General features: G+C 38.7%; 1 protein-coding gene across 2 annotated transcripts in view; it reads left to right on the top strand.

The window, feature by feature from the left end:
• Positions 1–22691, top strand: part of LOC126198526 (Bardet-Biedl syndrome 7 protein homolog) — a 137225-nt gene that overhangs the window by 101104 nt on the left and 13430 nt on the right. For both annotated transcript variants that reach the window (XM_049934918.1, XM_049934920.1), the window contains 3 exons: positions 4330–4482; positions 10743–10945; positions 11100–11264. In XM_049934918.1, coding sequence (XP_049790875.1) covers positions 4330–4482; positions 10743–10945; positions 11100–11264 — 521 coding nt within the window. The remainder of the gene's footprint in view (positions 1–4329; positions 4483–10742; positions 10946–11099; positions 11265–22691) is intronic.

Consider the following 22691-nt stretch of genomic DNA (forward strand, 5'->3'; position numbering starts at 1 on the left):
AAACTTTCCATTTCTGTAATTTTGGCATTTCTGTGTATCATAAGGAAATTGGAAGTGCTGCTTTTAATGCACTCAACAGTGTTGTGTTTATCAGTTTATAAGTGATAAACAAAACCTTAGTTCCACTTTAATAATTTTATTCATAAACAATGGCCTTTATTTACTACATAATTCATGTGGGATTGGGATGTCTACTGTCAGCCCGGCACATAAACGATCTGATCAAAAGTATCAGAATACCCTTATGTAGTAAAGAATTGCCCACATGATATCATTAGAGCTGGATCCACTAGTATAAAAGGAGGCAGGGAATGTTGTGTTACCAGTAGAGAAGCGGTAACAGCAGTATGGACTCGTCAGAAGAGCTCAGCAACTTTGAACATGGACTAATGGTTGAATGTCACCAGAGTAATAGATCCATCTCAGACATTTCAACCCTTCTAAAGCTGCCCAGGTCAACTGTTGGTGATGTAATTGTGAACTGGAAACATGAAGGAAAAACCACAGGTACGCCAATACCAGGCAGACATCACATACTGACAGATGGGGACTTTTGAGCAGTGCTGAGGGTTGTTGGTAAAAAATCACATGAAACTAGTGGAAGGAATCCCTCGTGAGTTTTGCAGTGCTATCATCAGTCTAGGTAGTGCAATAACTGTGCATAACAGTAGGGTACAATTGTCAAGCAGCTCCTCATAAGCCACACTTTTTTGTAGCCGCTGCTAAGTGACACTTGAGGTGGTGCGAGGACTGACACCACTGGACAGTGGGTGACTGGAAGTGATTGATTTGGGATGATCAGTCACGTTATACCCTGTGGATAATCAATGGAAGTTGCAGAATGCTACCTGCCATCATGTGTAGTGCCAACAGTGAAGTACAAAGCAGGAGATGTTATGGTATGCTACCTATGGAATGCTACCTGCCATCATGTGTAGTGCCGGCAGTGAAGTACAAAGCAGGAGATGTTATGGTATGAGGGCTTCTTTTTCATTGTTAGGGTATGGTTCCTTTATTTCCTTTAAGAGAATGCTAAATGCTGAAGGATATGAACACATTTTACAGCATTGTGTATTGCATGAAGTAAAGGAACATTTCGTATACGATTAATGAATTTATCAGCATGACAATGCTCCCTGTTATAAACCATCACCTGTGAGGCAACAGTTTGTGGACAGTAACATTTGTGAAATGGAGTGCCCTGCCCACATCCCAAGTTCAGTCCAATGTAACACATTTGGGATGTGTTAGAACGTTGAATTCACTCAAGGCCTCCTCTGGTTTTCACTCAAGACCTCCTCTGGTTTTGGCTCTTGTGATAGAATGAATTGCCTTCCTCCCGAGACATTCAGACACTTCTCTGAAAGTGGTACAGTGAGAGGTCAGGCTGTCATTAAATCAAAGAATGGACACATCCCATATTAATGCCCACTAATAGGTGTCCAGATGTCTTTGATCATATAATGTACCTAGTTAGATATTGACCATATGCTTTTGAATTATTGCAAGATTCAATTTAATGGAAGGGTCCCTAATCATTCTTTCGTCAAATAATTTGTATGGCACCTGCAGTGGCATCATACATGCAGCTTATCAGTGAGTTTGGAGCAGTTATTTTCTAATGACTGTTAACACATACTAGAAGCAACAAGTCAACCAGTTATGCCACAGCTTCCAACTGTTCTTGCTTGTTTTGCAATAGTGTTCACACGCATGCACGTGCGCGTTCACGCGCGCTCTCTCTCTCTCTCTCTCTCACACACACACACACACACACACACACACACACACACACACACACACACACACACACTTTGGGATTACCCTTCCAATGCCGTGTGCTGGTCTTTACCAACTCCATGAGGAAACATTCATCGGCAGATCATTTCTTATAACTTTTTTTTTATATATATATAGAGAACCAGTGCCAACATAAATTGCCAAATACCTTGAATATGTCTTTCATGATAACTGTTAAATGTTTTCCTTTTGTAATATAAACAAATTTCTTAGCCTCATTAATTCTGCCATTCATACTTTTTCCTTTGTAGACCCAAACTGGGCATAGTTTAATTATCGCAGCATACTGTGGCATTTTAAGCTGGTGATTATTATTTTTTCCAGTATCTTACACAATTAATTTGTTAGAAAAATTTGGGGTCTTTGCACTCATCCTGGGGACCTATGAAATTCCCTGCAAGTGGTTGTCTTTTGGCATCAGTGTGGTTATTTGTGTATACTACAAAAAGAGTGATACCTTATAAATTATTAGCATCTCTATGCTGTTGTTTTTCCATGTGCCATGCAGTAATTAGCTACAAGTGACTGACTTGCCTTTTTTTTTATTGAAAATACAATATGAGATGTTTACATACATTTCACATCAAGTGGGTTTAAATTGTCCCATAGAGTATGAACAACATGTTTGACAACAGACTTCAGTTTCTTTTTAAATTTTTAATTCCTGGGTATTAGTAATTTTAGGGGTAAAATGTCAAATAAATGGATTTATCAGGAACTTGCTTCACTCGCCTAATGTGGGAGAGAACTGAGGTATGAGGGGTTGTAACTTTTTCCATGAACTGCTGAACAGACTGTATAAAGGAGTCAAAGTCATTGAGATTTTCCAAAATTTGTCTAAGACGTGTCCCTGGGTGCATTACATGTTCCCATCTTTTGCCATATAACAGTGTGTCCAGCATTATTGAACATGATAGTTTTGATGGTCCAGTTGTTATGATGTGGGGAAGAATATTGTTGCATGGGTGTACTAACCCCCAAATATTTGAACATGGTATACTCACTGGAAAATGTTAATGTGACACTGCTGTCCTTCCCCACGAATGTATTTTCGGGGGTGCACTTGGCCCCGAATTTATTTTTGTGGATGCAAGTGCACAACTGAGTCAAACTGCATGGATGGAGAAGCTCTTGGAATGAGAGGATATTCAGCAAATGGACTGACCCACCCATTCCCCAAACCTAAGTCCCATCCAGCATATGGGATGTTTTTGGGAGAAATATTGGAGCACGTCTGCATGCGCCAGTGACCATCCAGCAGTTGTCAATTACACTGGCATAGGAAATGGAAATGAACGTATGGCGTCAGTGGATGGGAGTTCCCAGGCGGGAAGTTCGGCCGCCAAGTGCAAGTCGTATTGAGTGCAACTTCAAATTGGACGACTTGCGTCGACAATGGGGATGAAATGATGATGAAGACAGCACAACACCCAGTCCGTGAGGGGGAGAAAATCTCCCACCCCAGCCAGGAATTGAACTCAGGCCCCCGTGCATGGCAGTCCAACACGCTGACCATTCAGCTATTGGGGCAGACACTGGTATAGGAATGGAACATCCTACCATAAGAAATCCTGATCAACCTTGTGGCCAGCAGGGGAGCACATTGGAAAGCATTCATTACTACGTATGGTGATCACACACCCTCTTAAGATCCATGTCCCACCTTTTTTAATGTCCAACGTATTATCATGAATCACATGACTTCAGTGTAATTATTGTCTTTGAGTGAAAGTATCATTCCTGTTTATCTCATTGTGTATTTCTTTTAGTTACCTTCTCTTCTATATTGTTGTAATTCGGTTTTACGGCGAAAGTTTCATTAAGGTATGCTACTTGGCTGTGACAGATCCTGCAAAAGTTACTTTTGTCCTTAAGTTTTTCCTACCAGTATATTATGAAAAATTCTTCGCAGAAGGAAACTGTGTTTCTGTCTTGCTGTGACTGGTGACAGAAGTGGTTCTCATGTAGTGTCAAACTGTACATTTCAAATGAATGCTAAAAATGATTTTTAATGAATCAGCTGTTGGTTCTTGGTGAAACATTGTAAATTAACTGAACAAAAACTGTTTTTTTGCCTTGTTTCACAAATTTTGTTATAGTTACTGAACAGCCTAGGTTTCAGGTTATAAGCCCAGTTTCAACTTGAAGTGCTTAACGGTCTCATAACCCGAAACCTAGTTTGTGCAGTAACAATAACAAAATTTGTGAAGGAAGGCAAAAAAAATGCTTAAAAATGGACTTATCATTTGAAACATAGGTTGTGCAGTAACAATAACAAAATTTGTGAAACGAGGCAGAAAACAGTGTTTGTTCAGTTAATTACTAAAAGTAACATAAAAAGGGCTATTTCAGTACTAGTATTTAAATAATAGCGATAGTATGACATCTCATTGAAATACAGGTAAATTTAATACTGCTTTTACTGTCATAGTGTGTAGAATAATTGTTAAAATAATGGAAGTCGCACTGTTTATTTGCATAATAAATACACTTAATGGTATTGGTAACATACGCTTTTAACTTTGACAGATGGTGCTCTGCAAGGATGATGCATCATACTTGCTAAGTCTTGAGGTACAGGCACCTATAGACAATGTCCTTATACAGAGTGATGTACAAGTTGACCTTCTGGATGTTGAAAAAAATTCAGCTGTTGTTAGTCACAGTAAATGCGACTCCTCGGTATGTATTATGCATTATTTATAAATTTTGCATTGCAGTGAAGTTATCCAATCCTATTGTGTAAATGCATTTTGATAATGATGGTGGCTGTAAAATAGAAGAGTATGCTGTTGATTGTCAGATAACTAGTTTCCAGGTGCAATCTCATGGGTCACTGTAAGTGTTTTAAGTCTAGGAAAACTATATTACCAGGCATCCAGTAAAAAGGAAATTGAAGATATAGTCAACTATAACACTTTGCTACACAATGAAACTGAGTGTCAGCTTACTCACTTAGCAGCACTTAGCTTTTTCTGCACTTGTAGCATTGAATGTGCATGGAAGTATGAAAATTAGAAAGTTAATTATTGCTGAATCACAGACCATATTATACGATGGGAATGGTGTAAGATCTACGCTGAGGTGACAAAAAGTTGTGGGATACCTCCTAATATCACATTGGACCTCCTTTGCCTGGAGTAGTGCAGCATCTCGATATAGTGTGGACTTAACAAGCCGTTGGAAGTCCCTTGCAGAAATACATAGCCCTGCTGCCTCCACAGCCATCTGTAATTGCAAAAGTGATGCCAGTGGCGAATTTTGTGCACAAATTGACCTCTCGTTTATGTCCAATAAATGTTCGATGGGGTTCATGTCGGGTGATCTGGTTGCCAAATCATTGGCTCGAATTGTTCAGAATGTTCTTCAAACCAGTCATGAACAGTTGTGGTCTGGTGACATGGCACATTGTGATCCATAAAAATGAAGTCCACAAATGGCTGTAAATGATCTCTACATAGCCAAACATAACCATTTCCAATCAACTATCAACCGAGTTTGACTAGAGGACCCATTCCATTCCACGCAAACACAGTCCACACTATTAAGAGCCACCACCAGCTTGCAGAGTGCCCTGTTGACAACAAGGCTTCATGGGGTCTGCACCATGCTTGAACTGTGCAATCAGCTTTTACAACTGAAATTGGGACTCATGTGACCAGGCCAAAGTTTTTAGTCATCTGTGGTCCAACCAGTGTCGCCACGAGACGAGGAGAGGCACAGCAGGCGATATTGTGCTGTTAGCAAAGGCACTCACTCCGGTCACCTGCTGTCACAGATTAACACTGAATTTCACCGCAGGGTCCTAACAGATACATTCGTCATACATCCCACATTGATTTCTGTGGTTTTTCACGCAATTTTGTTTGTCTGTTGGCACTGACAACTGTTCACAAACACTGCTGCCCTTGGCCTTTAAATGAAAGTTGTCAACCACTGCGCGTTGTCCACGATAAGAGGCAGTACCTGAAATCTAATATTCTGGGCAATATTGAATTCCCTAATGATTTCCAAAATAGAATGTCCCATTTGTCTATCTCCAACTACCATTCCGCATTCAAAGTCTGTTAATTCCTGTTGTGCTACCAAAATCATGCCAGAAACCTTTCCACACGAATCACCTGATTACAAATGACTGCACCGCCAATGCACTGCCCTTTTATAGCTCACGTACACGATACTACCGCCATCTGCATAAGTGCATATCACTATCCCATGACTTGTCAGCTCAGTGTATTAGAGGCTGTACGCACAACAGTGAAGTCCGTGATTGGTGAATTATGTGATATCAGCCCATTTTATCATGGCTAGATTGTGGATCCCTGATAAGTGGAAGACTCGATTGCTTTTCTTGTATTACAGTACCAGTATCATACCTGGGGTGCCTCAGTCTAGGGAAAATCATCCTTGCCAGTGAATTACCATGTTGAAAGGGTGATAAGATTCACTGTCATCTCTGGCAGGCTGTAACATAGGATAGGTAGACCAATCTGCAGTGAACCACTCACCACAATCCAATACTGGGCAACAACTGGCAAGCAACTGTACCATCCAAAAACAGTACTAGGACGCACAGTTCCTGCATGTTTAAATTCAGAAAAAAGCCATTTACAGTACAAATAGAGGTTAGATTTATGCTTTTCATGTAAGTGTCCATAAATATGTATCTATGATTAAGACAAATAAGTTATTGTTATTGTAGGTCAGCAAAGACACACCCGGAAAAAAAAGTATACCCTTTTAGAGGTTTCCATTCACTCAAGATTTATTGTTGGAACAGTATATGAAATAATTACATTTACAGATCAGTAGCACAAGCAGTTCTGAGTCACCACGTATCAACCCTTGCTGAATTGTACATATTAGAACATGGTGTAGCCTTCACAGGTGGCAATGCTGGTGCTGACTCTGGCATCCAGTCAATCATACAGATGGTTAATCTGTCCTGGGATACATAATGCCATGCCAGCTCAACCTGTTCACATAGTTCTGTTAAGAGCTGTTGTTCGATGAGTCGCTCGAGTCGCATCATACTCACATGTGGTCGATTGGAGACAAGTCCAGAGATTGTGCTGGCCAGGGAAGTTGCTGCTTGTCTGGCAGAGCACATTAAGACTTTTGGGCAGTGTGCGGGCGAGCACCATCTTGTCACAACAACACATCACCTTCCTGTTGCCAGAATGGTGAAAGAACGGATCTAACAACATTCTGCATGTACCGAGCACTGGTTAGTGCCCCCTCCGGAAACACCAAAGATGGATGAGAGTTGTAGCTTATCACACCCCAAGCCATAAGACCTGAGATGGGCCAATGTGTCTTGGACAAATGCATTCTGTGAGAGAGTGCTTACCAGGTCTATGTTGTACGTGCTAGTGACCATCATTTGTGTACAAATGGAATGTACTGTCATTTCTAAAGACTACAGACCGCCATCCCATCTTCCAAGTGATCCTCTGACAGCACCAGTTGAGCTGTGCACATTGATGCTTTGACATGAGTATAAGATGGACTAGAGGGGTGTGTGCCCATAGCCCTACAGCTAATAACCGGTTCGCAACAGTTTGTCTTACACGTCTGGACTCACAAGCCCTCTTACCTGGGCTGTGGTGGCTGTACGATTGGCCACTGCTGCCCTTACAGTACGATGATCCTGGTGGGCATCCAGAACCTTGTGTGTGGGTGTGAAAAAGTTCACATGACCACTGATACCAGCATCAGTGCACAACTGGTGTAGCAAATCCAACTTGTGTGGCAATTCTCTAAAAGGACCATCCAGCCACTCATAAGGCCACAGTTTGGCCCCTTTCAAACTCACTAGTCAGCTATAGGATGCGCGAGTGCATCTCTGTGGCATGGTTGACTGCCTGCTTCACATGTTTGCCAACACTGAGCCTTCTGTCTGTGAGCATTCCTTTTAAAAAGGTAGACACAGATGGTACTATGGTAGCTATGCCACTACACTATCTGTTGGCGGATGCCATTGAAACCCGTATCGGTACATTCCCTATCCCCCAGGTGACATATGCTGTCATCGGATCAAAATAAACGTCATGTTTCCAGGTATTCTACCTTTTTCCCGCTAGCAGTGTATGTTTGTTGTATTGGTGATTGATGTTTACATGAACATGGTAGGATGGTCTGCAGTTTGAGAATGGAACTTAAACTGTACATCCAGTAGGTGGCTAGTTACAGCTGTGGACTAATGTATGCAATGTGGAAGTGGGTCTCTGAAGAATATCCAAGAAATAGGACAAGGCATTCCATATCATGAAATATATGCAACCATTGCTTAAGTAAATGTTCCGTATTGTACAATGCAAAAAGAAATGCTGTCTGAGCACAGCTATTTTTGAGAACATTTGTACAAGCTATGGTTAATATTAAAGTACACTTGTACCTGTTATAAGATGTGTGTAGAAGAAAGCGAAGTCTTATGTGAATAAGCTGCTATTTTTCATTCCAATATTCAACATTATCAAAAGTGCAGAAACTTATTGTTTTTTATTATAATCATATCTGAAATTATTGGACCAAAGAAGTTTTGTAGAGTCCAGCTTTGGAGACAGTTGCAGGTAGAAGTATACAATATTGTCTAGGGTATACGACATAGTTAATTAATTAATAATCACAAATTATCATTGGAGGAAGCCCATCAGAAAGGCACTGCCCGAGAAATGTACCTTTACTCAAAATAGCAGAGGGATTAGCATTGCCGCATGAGCACTGTAAAGCAGCTCATGCGGACTAATTCTGTAACGACAAAGTAAGACTAATGCTAATCTACTCACATTGACAATTTTGGCAATTACTTTTAGATTACTGGACGTTCTGGAAGAAAAAATAATAGTTCTGGGTGGGGAGCATTGCTGCTTCTCGTGCACAGCTCAGGTTGTTGTTGTATATATATATATATATATATATATATTATAATAATACTTCAAACAAAGCATTTGTGTGACTTTACACAGACCACCATACTGTCAAATTCAAGATCTTTTTAATATAAACATTGGTAGTGCAGAATTTAGATCCCTGAGTGCAAATATATGAATGAATTGTAAAATGAGTGAGCAACGAGGCAGCTTTTTTACTGTGTTTTTTTTTTTAAATGTGGGGATTTTCAGTTTCCTGCCTGGTTTTTTCACCAGATATAAAACTGAATTCTGAACCTCAGAGAAGACTCCATGAAAATTAATTTTTATTTCTGGTATTGTGACTGTGAATTGCAGAGTTCATGCTAAATTCTCTCTTGCACCATGCTGAGCCTTATAGATGTGAGGATTCCCCATTAAATGGACCGAGCGAGGTGGCGCAGTGGTTAGACACTGGACTCGCATTCGGGAGGACGACGGTTCAATCCCGCGTCCGGCCATCCAGATTTAGGTTTTCCGTGATTTCCCTAAATCACTCCAGGCAAATGCCGGGATGGTTCCTCTGAAAGGGCACGGCCGACTTCCTTCCCCATCCTTCCCTAATCCGATGAGACCGATGACCACGCTGTCTGGTCTCCTTCCCCAAACCAACCAACCAACCCATTAAATGGTGGAAACACATGGTACTCTGGTAGCTATTCCACTACGCTATATGTTGGTGGACAATGTTGAAAGCATTATCGGTACATCTACTATTCTCTAGGTAGCATATGCCATTATCAGATAAAAATTGACATCATCTTTCCAGGTGTACCTCTTTTTTACTGAGCAACATATTTGTTGGTTACAGCTGAACGTTTACATCCACTTTAGGTAAAAAGTTCTTTATGGCAGTTGGAACCTCACACAAGTTAAGGCAGTTATGTTCAGAGCCAGGTTGCAAAGTTTTGTAAGGAGTTTGTTGCATATTTTGTAGCACTCTGTGAAAATGTAGATATCACAAGCACACAACTGGACATAAATTTCTTAACAGCATTGCAGAAAGTGTAGGAAAACTAGGTTTAACATGGAATTTATTAGTTTATGTGTCTACAGACGAAGCACAAGATATGTTGGGTAATAATAAATCAGCATCTGTAGCACAACTGAATGGGAAAATAAAAAAAGGTTTCCAGTAGCTGATTCGCACTGATCTGCAGTGTAAAGTAATGGCTTTGCAGTGTGACAGGCAGTAGAAAGACAGTATAGATTTTTCCAAACATTTGCATCAAGTTTGATTTCCCCATTCACACAAATCATCACACAGCTCCTCACCCTATTCACTGTGATGATGGGTGGGGTACAATGCTTGCTGCTTGCAGGCCTGCACTCATCATCTGCTTGTGGTGCACGTTTGTTATGAAGCTCCTCTCTAAATTAATAAAAATCTCCTAACTGCTCTTAATTTTAATAGTTCTTCTCAAGATATTGACTGTTGTTTATTACAGGATAGCAAACTACGGGTCATACCTCACTTAGTTCATTATAAGACATTCCAGCAAACTACAACTCGTTCATTACTTAGTCTTTTATTAGCTGAACAGGTTTTTAAAAAATTTCTTCCAGTATATTCTCATATCAGTAACACACAGAAAATGCTACTTCTTTCATTATTTTTATACTTGTGTTGTCCTAAATTGTTTTGCTTGAACTTCAGATACATATTTTTTTATTACAGTTTTATCAGTCTTTGCAATAATTTTCTTAGTTGATCTTCAATACACCATACCTATTCCTGAAGCTCCTTTTGAGTTCAGCTATTTAGTCATTCGCTTCAACAACAAAATTTGCTTGCTGTAACCTAACCAAAACGTTTATGTTTAAGTTTAATGTGGTACTGATAAGCTCTGTATTACTGATACAATTTCTTATGTGCCAAATAATTTTTTCTTCTGCTTTCCATTTTTTCTCTTCCTTATTCTTGTTTCTTTTCAAGAGGAAATATGTATTGTGTACATCTGAGATCCCATGTTGTAATATATATAAACTATTACCAGCCTCATATTAATTTTTTCACTTATACATTTGCAGAGTGGTAATCATCTCTTGGTGACTTATCGATGTCAGGTTAATGTGACAAGACTGGAAGTGAAGCTGCGAACAGTAGAAGGGCAGTATGGAACACTAAGGGCATATGTAACTCCACTTGCTCAGCCAAAGAGTTGCACACTGAAAACATTTGCCATCAAGCCACTCTCTTTACATGCCCGCTGCCACCACCCTGATCAAACAAGGTTAGTACAGTTATAATAGCAGATATGGAAGCATGTGGCCTGACTTCCTGCCTTGTGCTGGATGACTAGTTGCAATATTAAATTAATTGCTATGGAAATGTAGTTACCTTTCCATTAGTGAATCAGCTAGTAAAAATGTCTCATGCATTTACAGGCCATTTAATGTTCTGACACTGAAAGGGTCCTTCAGCCTGGCAGAAATACATACATGGATATGCTTTTGCCTGCCTGAAGTTCCAGAGAAGCCACCTATGAATGAAAAAAATGTCCTTGCATTTAAATCAGCTTTCACTGATACTATGTTGCTTTGTTCTTACTGGTGAGTTATATATTTACAAGATTAATACTTGCTATGAAACCAAATTATTTCTTTATTTGTTGTGTTTGCTTGATGGTTTTTCATTATGATTGTAATTTACTGAACATTTTCAACTCTTTCAAATATAATTTTTTGTATAAATTGGCATAAGAAGTTCTATAGTTTCCACCGTGTATGGTAAGAGGAGCAACTAGTGTGTTCTGTACATACTAGTTTCTCAGATTATTTCGTGTCAGTTTTTATGTGTGATTGTAGGTTGTCACTGATTTGTTATTGACTCTTGGGAATGTCCTTGAATGTGGTGTAGAACATTACAGCTACTTTTCTTACTGTCATTATCAGGTGTTTCTATCACATTGACCATAATCCTTGCAATATTGTTTATTAAGCTGTTGTCAGAGATGCCGCATTAAAATCCAGAAATTACTTTGATGTTATTGAAGCCCATATATTTCTGCTTATAGTTACGCAGAGCTCCTCTCAGCTGGAACCTACACCCGCCATTTATCTAGTTGACAGTAATGTGAATTTGTAATGTTTCTGTTGAAATGAAGTTAGTTGCCGGCGAAAATTGACTGCAGCTTTACCTTCAGTCACTTCTTCATCTTCTGTAAATAGCTCCAGATTTGCTGCACTTCAAAAGAAAAGTGCCGTATTGGAACACTTTCCACTTGTCTTGGGATGCAGTATTGATCATAGACCATTTTTCATTGGCTCAAAAAGTGATAAATGAAGATACCATATTTCTCAACAAGAGTGCAGAGGCCTCACTTAACACAATATCTGTTGAAGAAAATATTTCATTTGACATGTGTAAATCCATTACTGTAAATCAATTGAAGCTAACTTTTCCATAACAGAGATGTTATTTTTCAATTTGAAACAAAATTCTTGATTCATAATTACATCTAACATGACAAAAAGTAGTTTTCAATATCTTACATTTTCATTGTAAATGACAGTTTTACAGGCCCAAAACAACACGGGTTGTACTAAGTGGTGAGTAAAATGACATGATTTGTCAGAACCTTTGGACTATAAAACTAACGTGTCTCTCTTATCCCTACTAGGAATATTTTTGTAACAGTTTTAAGTTAACTCTTTTTGAATCTGTAACATTATGTCACCATCAGCTACTATGCATTCATGAAAATAATCAATTTTTGAAATTCAATAAAATTGGATAGGAAAAAAAAAAAAATCTGTTCACCGAGCAGCAGCAGAAGAAACCACATAAAAAAGTTATGGAAGTGTGCAAGTCTTGGAGCCATTGATTTCTTCCTCCAGCAGAAAGGTTAAAGGGGAAGGAAGAGCAATGAAAGAAAAGGTTGGGCAAGTATTAGGAAATGGGGAGAGTTATGGAAAAGTCATCCAGAACCCCAATATTTACTGGGCAAGATGAGAAGGAAAGACTGATTGTTTGGCACTGCTCTGAATGAGATTTGAAAACCTGAGAGCTTAAGGGTGGAAGATAGGGTAATAAACAAGACAGATATCACTGACAAAACATCATGCAACAGTTAAATAAGAGAAGAAAGCTAGGTGTATTATACGTGGTAGAGAGGCGAGGACAGGATGCAGAAAAATAGATGGGTCAGAAAATAAAAAATATAAAAAACTAAAAGGGAGGGAAGAAAAGAAATGGTTTCTGAAAAGACGTGCTGAGATCAAAGAAATTAACATAAATTTTGGTGAGATGAGTGATGAGAGCAAAAGACATGTTGTAAAGCCAGTTCCCACCTGCAGAGTTCTGACAATCTGGTGTCGTGGGAGAATCCAGGTGGCACATGTGGTCAAGCAGGTACTGAGGTCACACTCTGTCAATGCCCAGTGTTGTATTCGTATGGCTGTAGAAGGCCACACAGGGTTTACGTACCAGCTAGTACACAACATGGTCCTCCCATTGACAGTATACTACAGTAGAGCATCAGTTGTCTGAACGACCCCTTAACTGAACTGTTCTCATTTGCACATTCCACACAATGTCATTCCCCCCCAACCCCCTCTTCCCCGATCCTGTGATGAGTTGCTAACCTAAAAGGTTAGAGGAAGGAAAGTACAAGACTGGTAAGTCGACAATTGCTGATACCAAAAAAAATGAAAGATGAGCTACAAATTCTATAACTATGCTTGATTCTACTGATGGTTCAACAGGTTGTAAAACCTGAAGCTTGCCACAAACACGATCTTGATGATGCTGTTTACTAGTGGTTTACACAAAAAGATCACAAGGAGTGTTTATTGCTGGTCCCATTCTATGTGAAAAGGCAATTCGGTTTTATGAAAAGTTCGGATGGCTGCTGAATTTTAAAGCAATCATGGGTTGGTTGAAATGCTTTAAGTCAGGGGTCTCCAAACTTTTTAGTCCGCGGGCCACATTGACTCCTCCACGAAGTCATAAGGGCCAAGATCTACCTAGTGGGATTAAAGCACCCTAGCACTCCATGATTACCGTAATGTAAGGCTAAAGGAAAGATGAAATCGCAAAAATCTAAGATTGTGGGAATAGCTAACACTGATACGACCTACGATTTTTATTTAATTACATAATTTTGATTGGTGGGCGTACCTGACCAAAATTCTGGCGTATTTTATTCTGCCGAATTTCACTGAAAAAAGGTATGTCACTGCACATCTTCACGAAAACGTCCTGCAAAGTGAACGAAATCTCAAAATCACTGTTAGCAACACTATTACTGCAAGACATAACAGAGGTAGGGTATGTCAACGCCTTGTTATTTCAAGTGGCGCAACTATAAGTTTAGTTATGTGGTCTTGTAGCGAATAGCAGAGTTCTGTTGCATCATTGTGTCTATGTTGCAAGTGTCTCGCGATTTTTTTAGTGTTTTTATGCGCTGTACTAGTAGGTGAGACGATGAAGTGTGGGACAATTCAAAGTTTGAATTCGAATAGACAAGGAAAATCTGAAAATCGAAATACGTATAGCACGACTTGAATATTTTCACTGTATTTTTTAGTGTAACTACAGTGTAATTGTGAGTATTTAATTTAGTAATTAAAGTACCTTAAAAATAAATTCATTGCATTTTGTTTAGGCAGCTACTCCCTAGTTTTATTAGTATTAAATAGCACAATTTTATTTTCAGGTTACACTGTCAGTTTTTAAGATATAAATTAATTACAGTTATTTTCATGCATCAGTTACAACTAAAATATCCAATATCATTATGTACACCAGGTATTGTATTTCCTTTAAATTGCCTTCAAATAAAAACATTTTATACGATTTTCTTGCTATGTGTATTTTACAAAGTAATCAAAAGAAAGTGAAACCTCGCTTAAGAAGCATCTTCCATAATGATCGATTACTAAGGCTAGTCGCCGAAGTGGTGTCCATTTGGAAGACCTGCACCAGACTCGTGAGTAGAATAAAATGCAAAGAATTTCTTTACTTAAAATGTTTTCGCCAAACTATTCTGTCAACTGTTCCTTTTTAACTATCACACGGAGAATGGTCTATCGGTTTATTGTGGGTAGCCACAAGTTTAACCATGACCTTCCGCTTTGTAAAGATAGAACTCCCACAATGTCACAGTGTATTGGTCTCAATAGGCCTCGAAACTCAATTATTGGCAGTTTAGGTACCACCTCAAATATTTGGCGGGCCGGATACCGGGGATGTCCGGCCAGCTATCGCGGGCCAATTTGCCGGCCCTTGCAGGCCGGTTTCGGCCCACGGGCCGTAGTTTGTGGACCCCTGCTTTAAGTCAAGACATGGCATTCGTGAGCTTCAAATACAAGGAGAAAAACTACCTGCTGATTCTTTAGCAGCTGATTCTTTCAAAATCATACTAAGGGACTGTTGAGGGAAGTGGGTTATGCTCTCAAAAGTGTTTACAGTGTTGACAAAACTGGACTCAACTGCAGAGTTTTACCAGAAAAACTCTTGCTTCACAGTTATGAATTAACAGCATTGACCTAAAATAACCAACGATCTTATTACTGCTTTAGCTTATGCTAATGCTACTGGTAGATACAGATTGCCTATGCTCGTCATTGGTAAAAGTAAGGAACTGTATAGCTTCAAACACATTGATATGTCTCTGGTACCTATTGTTTGCATCTGGTAATAGAGTACATGATTGGAAGGTTTTATGGAAATTTTTGTACCCTCTGTAAAAACTCACCAGTTAAAAAATGGCAAAAGGGAGGAAACATTACTGCTCCTTGACAACACACCACCTCATTCATCCTGTAACATCTTAAACAAACAGAGTAAGTTCATAAAAGTGGTGTCACTTCCGCTAACATAACCTCGTTCATACAACCCAGATATTAAGGCATTCTTTCAGATGGTGTTACAGAAAAGAATTATTACGTAAGTTGTTAGAAAAAGGCGGAAAAGCTCTTCTTGGTGTGGTGGGCAAAATGTCACACTGAATGGATCTCCTAAAATAATGCCCTGAAATGTTTGGCCTTCTACATTGATATGGCTACCACCAAGTTACCAGTTGGAATAATTGAGCATAGACAGAGGATGTATACTGGCAGCATACAATATCCTGTTGCAGAGCATGCTGTACAACATGATAGGTTGTGATCTCAACACCTGTTTGAAGACATGTGCCATCTGTATTCTCCCCCCTGGCATCAGTTTCTCAGAAGTCCACAGATGGAAACTGGCATTAGATCATGTCCTTGATTCTCGTCACACATCTCACCAAACCTATTTTAATTTATTTGGTCTCAGCATTTCTTTTCAGTAAATATTCCTTTTTTCCCCCTCCCCCTTTTTTTATTTTTTTATTTTATTTTATTTTATTTATTTATTTTTTTTTTTTTATTTTCTGTTTTTCCTCACCTCACCCTCTGTCTACCACATATGATACACATAGCTTTATGTTCTTATATAACAGGTGCATGAGGTTTTGTCAGTGATACCTGTCTTGCTTATTACCCCGTATTTCACCCTTAAATCTCAGGTTTTCAAATCTTAGCCAGTGCAGTCCCCAGCAATCAGTGTTTTCTTCTCATCTTGTCCATTAAATCTCCCCTGACTTGTGGTTCTGGGCAACTTTTCCATAACTCTCCCGATTTCCCAAATTTTGCCAGACCTATTGCTTCACCCTCTTCCTTTCCATACAACCTTTCTGCCAGAGAAAGGAATCACTGGTTTCAAGAGCTTGCACATTTCCATAACTTTTTTACGTGTTTTCTCCTGCCATTCCTTGGTGAGTAGATTTTTTATTCCACCCAAAAATATTATATCTGTGTATTCAGTTCCACAGAAACACTAACATTTGTGAATCTTGTAACACCAAGAAAGGCCGACCCTATTGAATACAAATTTGGAAATGTGTGTAGAGCGGTATACTGCCAATAATTAACAAGGTAGTAAAGAGCTGGTGTGTACATGTAGGCCCAGTGGTGTCCACTCTTGTGTTACTCATAAAACTGTTATAGTCAAGTGTGAATACTATAAAGCTAAATGAAGTTACTCTCATATTTCATTGATCATCTGTATGTAGTGCTGTAATGTCTTTCGTTAGGACAGTGGGATTCTTATATATAGGTTTCTGTACATTCACCATTTGTTATTATCACTTGCAAATAAAAAAGTAATTGGAAGTCAGCTTTTATATAGATGCAGATTGTACATCCGTAAGTGTATTAAAAATTTGATTTCGTTATTATGATGGTCCAAAAATTTTAAGTGAGTCATATACACACATAAAATAGAAAAATGAATCTACAAAAACTCAAAAATAAATTATTCTAAACATTATCTAAATATTTGGGATCTTGGTATGCAGATCACAATTATCATTTTGTTAACAATGTTTTATGTAAATAAACCTGCTTCGTGACTGTTATACTACTCTAAAAGTCATCATAATAGTTACATAAGCATTAAAAATGTAATAAAAGAGTAATAGCAGCTATTTTGAATGCAGCAGCTCTTCTGCCAATTTCTTACATGTGATATAAAACATGGCTAGTATATTTGCTAAATACTTGAGCCACTTAATTTTAATGTTAGCTAGTTATTACTTTAGTAAATATAAGTAGTTATTCGTGGCTGTGGTAATGTTTATTTTCACATCCACCACATCCCAGAAGGTTCTCCCCACACGATGGGCCCTGAAGGCCGGAATGATCAAGTGATGTTGCAGGAACGTCATATGTTTTCTTGACACATATTTTAGCATTTTCCCTACAAGCACAATGATAAACCATTTAGTAACTAGCTGGGTGGGAATTATTAACCCAGTAAATGTAAAATGAGTTTCATTAGTGACAAGTTTAGGAATCTCACAGACCAAGAAATGATGTCCTTGCAATTCAAAACAACTTGAATATGTTACTTGTGCAGGAATTTATAATGATGTGTTGCATTTTTTACCATCTGTATTTTCAACAACGTCAGTGACCAGTGATTATACAGTAGTTTGCATTTTTGGTTGGTGTGTGAGTGTAGTGCTAATCACTATCTATAAAACATACCAAGGTTCATTTTGTTTTCTAGTCTTTATTCCATATAGCTAAAAATATTAATAGTGTAACTTCTGCTCCCTATAGCACAAGTTACGTAGTTTACTCTCACGTTATACCAATCTCAGCATAGACTTTAATTTGTCTCTTACTGTTGGTATTAGCATTTTCTTTCTTATTATTAAATAGCTGTACATATTATAAGAAACATAATCAAACAATGGAAATTCAAGGATGGAATAACAACAATATTATGAAAATGGTGATTGCTACTCATCAAGTAGAGAAGACACTGAGTTGCAGACAGGCACAGTGAATAGACAGCTAAACATTCAAGCCTTCACACAAGCACAGCTCACACAGACATGACCGCTATCTCCAGACGGTGTGGCCTGACTTATAAGGTACACAGTTTGATAGGGCTGTATTTGTGTGCAGATAATGGGGGAATTAGCTGCTATCAAAATAAGCTAAAGCTATATTGGCTGTGGTTGACAGGCTTTAGGCTGCTGTTCTGACCTGTGGCAGTGTTTGGATACCCGTGACAAATCCAGTGACGCCTCAAGTGTACCCTTCATCATCTGCCAGCCTTGATATCAGTACACCACCTAGTTCACATAATCCAGTGAATTTGTCCATACTGAAAGGCAAATGCTGCACTCTAAAGGACTTAGCTCTTCTTTAGGCATAAGTGTATGTGGATATTGGTGACATACCATATTTACTCGAATCTAAGCCGCACTTGAAAAATGAGACTCGAAATTCGAGGGGAGAGAAAAGTTTTAGGCCGCACCTCCAAATCGAAACAAAGTTGGTCCATTGTAATATGAGACACAATTTAGGTCGAATGAATGACAATACAGCTACAGTAGTTCGGTTCGAGTCGTAAGCTTAGCAGTTAAGCTTTACCAAGTAGCCATTGCTATGAGTCAGGTGCTCCGTCCGTATTTATACGGGTACCCTTCCTTTTTCACGTGCTTCGTCTGGTTTGAATTGATTGCTTATTTTTCTGTGATCTGATAAGTGCCATTCTCTTTGTTATAGGTGTTTACATCACTCTAAGCTGAAAATGCATTACCGTACTGTGTCATGCATTGTTTGTCGCATTCTGATGATGTGTGTTTATGGTCTGTCGCCGCTCGCGGCATGGCTTGCTTTTGTGCACGCTATCGCTGCTTACAATTAAAAAACAAAAGAGAGGAATCGTCTCATTAGCGAAACAATAGCAAGAGACTGCTATTTGTTGTTACTTACACTGCTGCTTTCATCGATAATGATCAACAAGAACCAAATAATAGATTGTGTATGATAGAAGATGTTCTGAACGAGAGTTTAGCGAAAATTTTTCTCCGTTTGAAAATCTTTGCAGACGCCTCTTTAGTACATTACATTCTGCACAGAAATGAGAGTCATCTTAGATTTAAAAATCTAGTCAATTGCCGTGCTTCATTTCTTACTGTACTACTATTAGGCATAAGAATAATACGAATATAAACATGACATGATATGTATATTCTTTCGCGTTTGCTATTGTCTCTCTCTAGTTTCGTAGTTTATTAGGCAGACAGAATTTAAATGAGATAGCAGCAAACATGAAATAATACATGGAAAATATTTATATTCGTATTATTCTTATGGTGAAGAGAATACTGAATGTGATTCACAATACATAAAAGTTCCTATTAGCAACCACCTCTTCTCACAGGTAGGAAAACATTCAGAATGTAGAGTTGGCGTTATTGACAAACATCCCAAACCGTCTTGCCAGTCGGATTTTCGTAGTACATTGAAATGCTGCTACATTCGAAGATGAGCAATATGCAATTTGTATTTAAATGCAGTGGTCGAAACTCGGGGCGTAGAAAAAAGCTCATCTCCCACCTTTTTTTTTTAACTGACGCAGAGGTTTTGGCACCAGTATTTATCTTTGTGCCTGCAAAGCATGCCTGTGTAGCAGAACTTAGTTGTGGCGGCACCTACCAACATTTTTCAGAACTTCTACTTACTTTGCACTCGATTCTAAACCGCAGGCGGTTTTTTGGATTACAAAAACCGGAAAAAAAGTGCCGCTTAGATTCGAGTAAATACGGTAGCTGTCTCTTTATGGTCAGGCAGTAGAGCCAGTTGATACAATGTGCTGCCCATTGTGAATACAGCTGACAAGGAATACATTGGGTGCAAGGTCGCAAAAGGCCAATCGTGTTTACGCCATTTGACAGCCCACACATTGTCTACCATGCAACCACAATATTGGCTGCTAATGGCAGTAGGGGTTGGGACTGGATGTATCCAATGGTGAGCACAGCATGAGTCCATGTAGCATAGCTTATCTGCTTAGCTGACAAGTAACTCACAACAGTGCTACAGTGCTAGTGGTGTTGAGATAAAGCAAGGCTATCACAACAATAAGCAAAGAAAACGTCACATTGTATCTAGAACAATAGTTGTCAAAGTTGAAATTTCATCATAAAGAAATCCAAGGAATTCCACAGAGTGAGAAGGAAATGGCAGACAAATTATTAATGTTTCTGCAAGATTAGTCAGTGGAATTGGTGGTGTCGTATTCGCTCAACCTTGGGGACAATGTCCATGAGGAGTACGATGTTGACAATATATGCTTAACAATTGAAAGTGATGCTGAAACAGTTGTCAAGTCATGTAGTTCATCATTCATGTTGGACAGGGAGCCACAAATCCTGTCTCCAGTGAAACATAGTAAAGGACAACCATTGTCCAAGGAGCAGTTACTGAACATAATTACATACATGGAAGATTATCCACAGCATAGTTTAAAAAAAAGTATGAACAGATTTTGACAGCAATGTGACCGTGTAGTGCATAAAAAGAACTACAGATATTCAAAGGAGGACATGGCGCAATTTCCAGGATATCCATGACAGTGATCTACTATGTTATCCATATCAAATAGATTACAGTGGTTCCGAAGGAAGCAGTGGATGGTTGCATAAGTTCAAACATTGCTACAGAATTAGAAGACGTAAGATAACGAAATTCCAGACAAAGTACCAACTTGATGATGCACAGAATCGTTGTAGATGAGGTAAACAAACTTCTCATCATTCAGTAAAGAATTTGTTTTCATCTCAAAACCATCAGGTTTGAAGAGGAAATACATATGAAAGGAACCCGGGAAATTAGAGCTAACCAGAGAGTTGTATCGAAATCAGTAACATTAATGCCTTAATTCATTCTTAAACAACTATGCTGACTGTTAATCTGGATGGTAAATTGGCTGCAAAGTTATTAATTGTGCTGCGAGAAGTTGGAGGGTGCTGTGCGTGATATTGCAAGGGCAGTAGGAAAGGTATAAGAGAAACACAACTATGGTATGAGCACTGTTTTTGGCTAATAGCTAGTCAAAATAAACTTCTTTTGCTTGATTCCTGGTCTGCATAGAAAAACCATACTTCTTAGAGCAAACTATCCCTCCTAAAAACTGTGTGACATTGCACTTCATACCACCTGGAACCACTGGACAAATTCAGCCTCTGGATGTTTGTTTTTTCTGTGCCTATAAAACATATTATGCACTATCTGCAGTTGCACCGCAAAGGATAACCGGTTTTACAATAAGCTCCACAGCAGACTGTTTCTCATTCGGTTGCATGCCATCACATTCCAGCAGTTCTCATAACCCCATTACACCAATATGATTCTCTTTGCATTCTTTAAGACTGGGTTGGGGTTGGGTTGGGTTGTTTGGGGAAGGAGACCAGACAGCGAGGTCATCGGTCTCATCGAATTAGGGAAGGAAGTCGGTCGAGCCCTTTCAAAGGAACTATCCCGGCATTTGCCTGGAGAGATTTAGGGAAATCACGGAAAACCTAAATCAGGATGGCCGGACACGGGATTGAACCGTCGTCCTCCCGAATGCAAGTCCATTGTCTAACCACTGCGCCACCTCGCTCGGTCTTTAAGACGGGATACCTAGCTGTACATTCTGCATATTTGTAACTCCCATGGACTTCACATCTGATCTCGATGGTGCAAACATTTGTGATAACTGTTGCATGCCATTTTTCATTTTGTATTCATGGTGCAAGTTAATTGTTTGTTTTGAACATTTCTTGAATGTCGATGATTTTGTGAAGTGTAATACATACATCCCAGAGAAGTTTGATCTCTGCACCTCCTGTTCACTCATTTTCTGTTGCCCTCCTGATGCACACGGTGAGTCATTAGCAGCTAATATTTTTCGTGCTGTAATTGTTAACACAACACTTTCAAATGAGCCTTACTAAAGATTGAACTTGTGACTTCACACTCGAGGGGTTTCTTGCGAGTGATATGTTTCATTCTTATTCTTGTATGCATCTTCTTATACACTGTGTTTACTATTTATTATTTTTTATTTTATTTATTTTATTTATATTTATTTATTTATATACTTGTTCCATAGATCTGTACATGTGAGCAAGTCACTCAGATGTGGAACGTGTCAATGTACATAATAAAATACATAAAATAAAGACATTGTTATAGTATTAATAACAGTGCACAAAAGTCATACTTATTAGCTTAAAAACTAGTCAACATAAATGTGAAGATAGCAGTTTCATATTTAGGGCATTATTGCATCTATTTTAACCTTGAACAGTAATCAAAACTTCCCACTTTGGGTTTAAAAGTGACCCAAAAATGGAAATGAGAAAAACAGGAATTTTTACATTAGGGCATTATTACATTAATTTAACAGTAAACAGTGTCAAAAAATTTAAAAACATCTTTCCAATCTGGGTTTTACTTATTTCTCTGAAAGAATTCCTCTAGTGAATAAAGTGAGGTCTCAAGTAAATAATTTTTCAAGCTACGTTTAAATACTGATGTACTACTCCTTATACTTTTGATGCTGTTGGGTAGGGAATTGAAAATTTTCGTTCCAGCGTACTTTACCCCTTTCTGAATAAGTGTCAAGTTCTTCAACTCACAGTGGAAATCCTCTTTTCTTCTGGT

Source organism: Schistocerca nitens, chromosome 8, assembly GCF_023898315.1.
Source record: "Schistocerca nitens isolate TAMUIC-IGC-003100 chromosome 8, iqSchNite1.1, whole genome shotgun sequence".
In the NCBI taxonomy this organism is placed as follows: Eukaryota; Metazoa; Arthropoda; class Insecta; order Orthoptera; family Acrididae; genus Schistocerca; species Schistocerca nitens.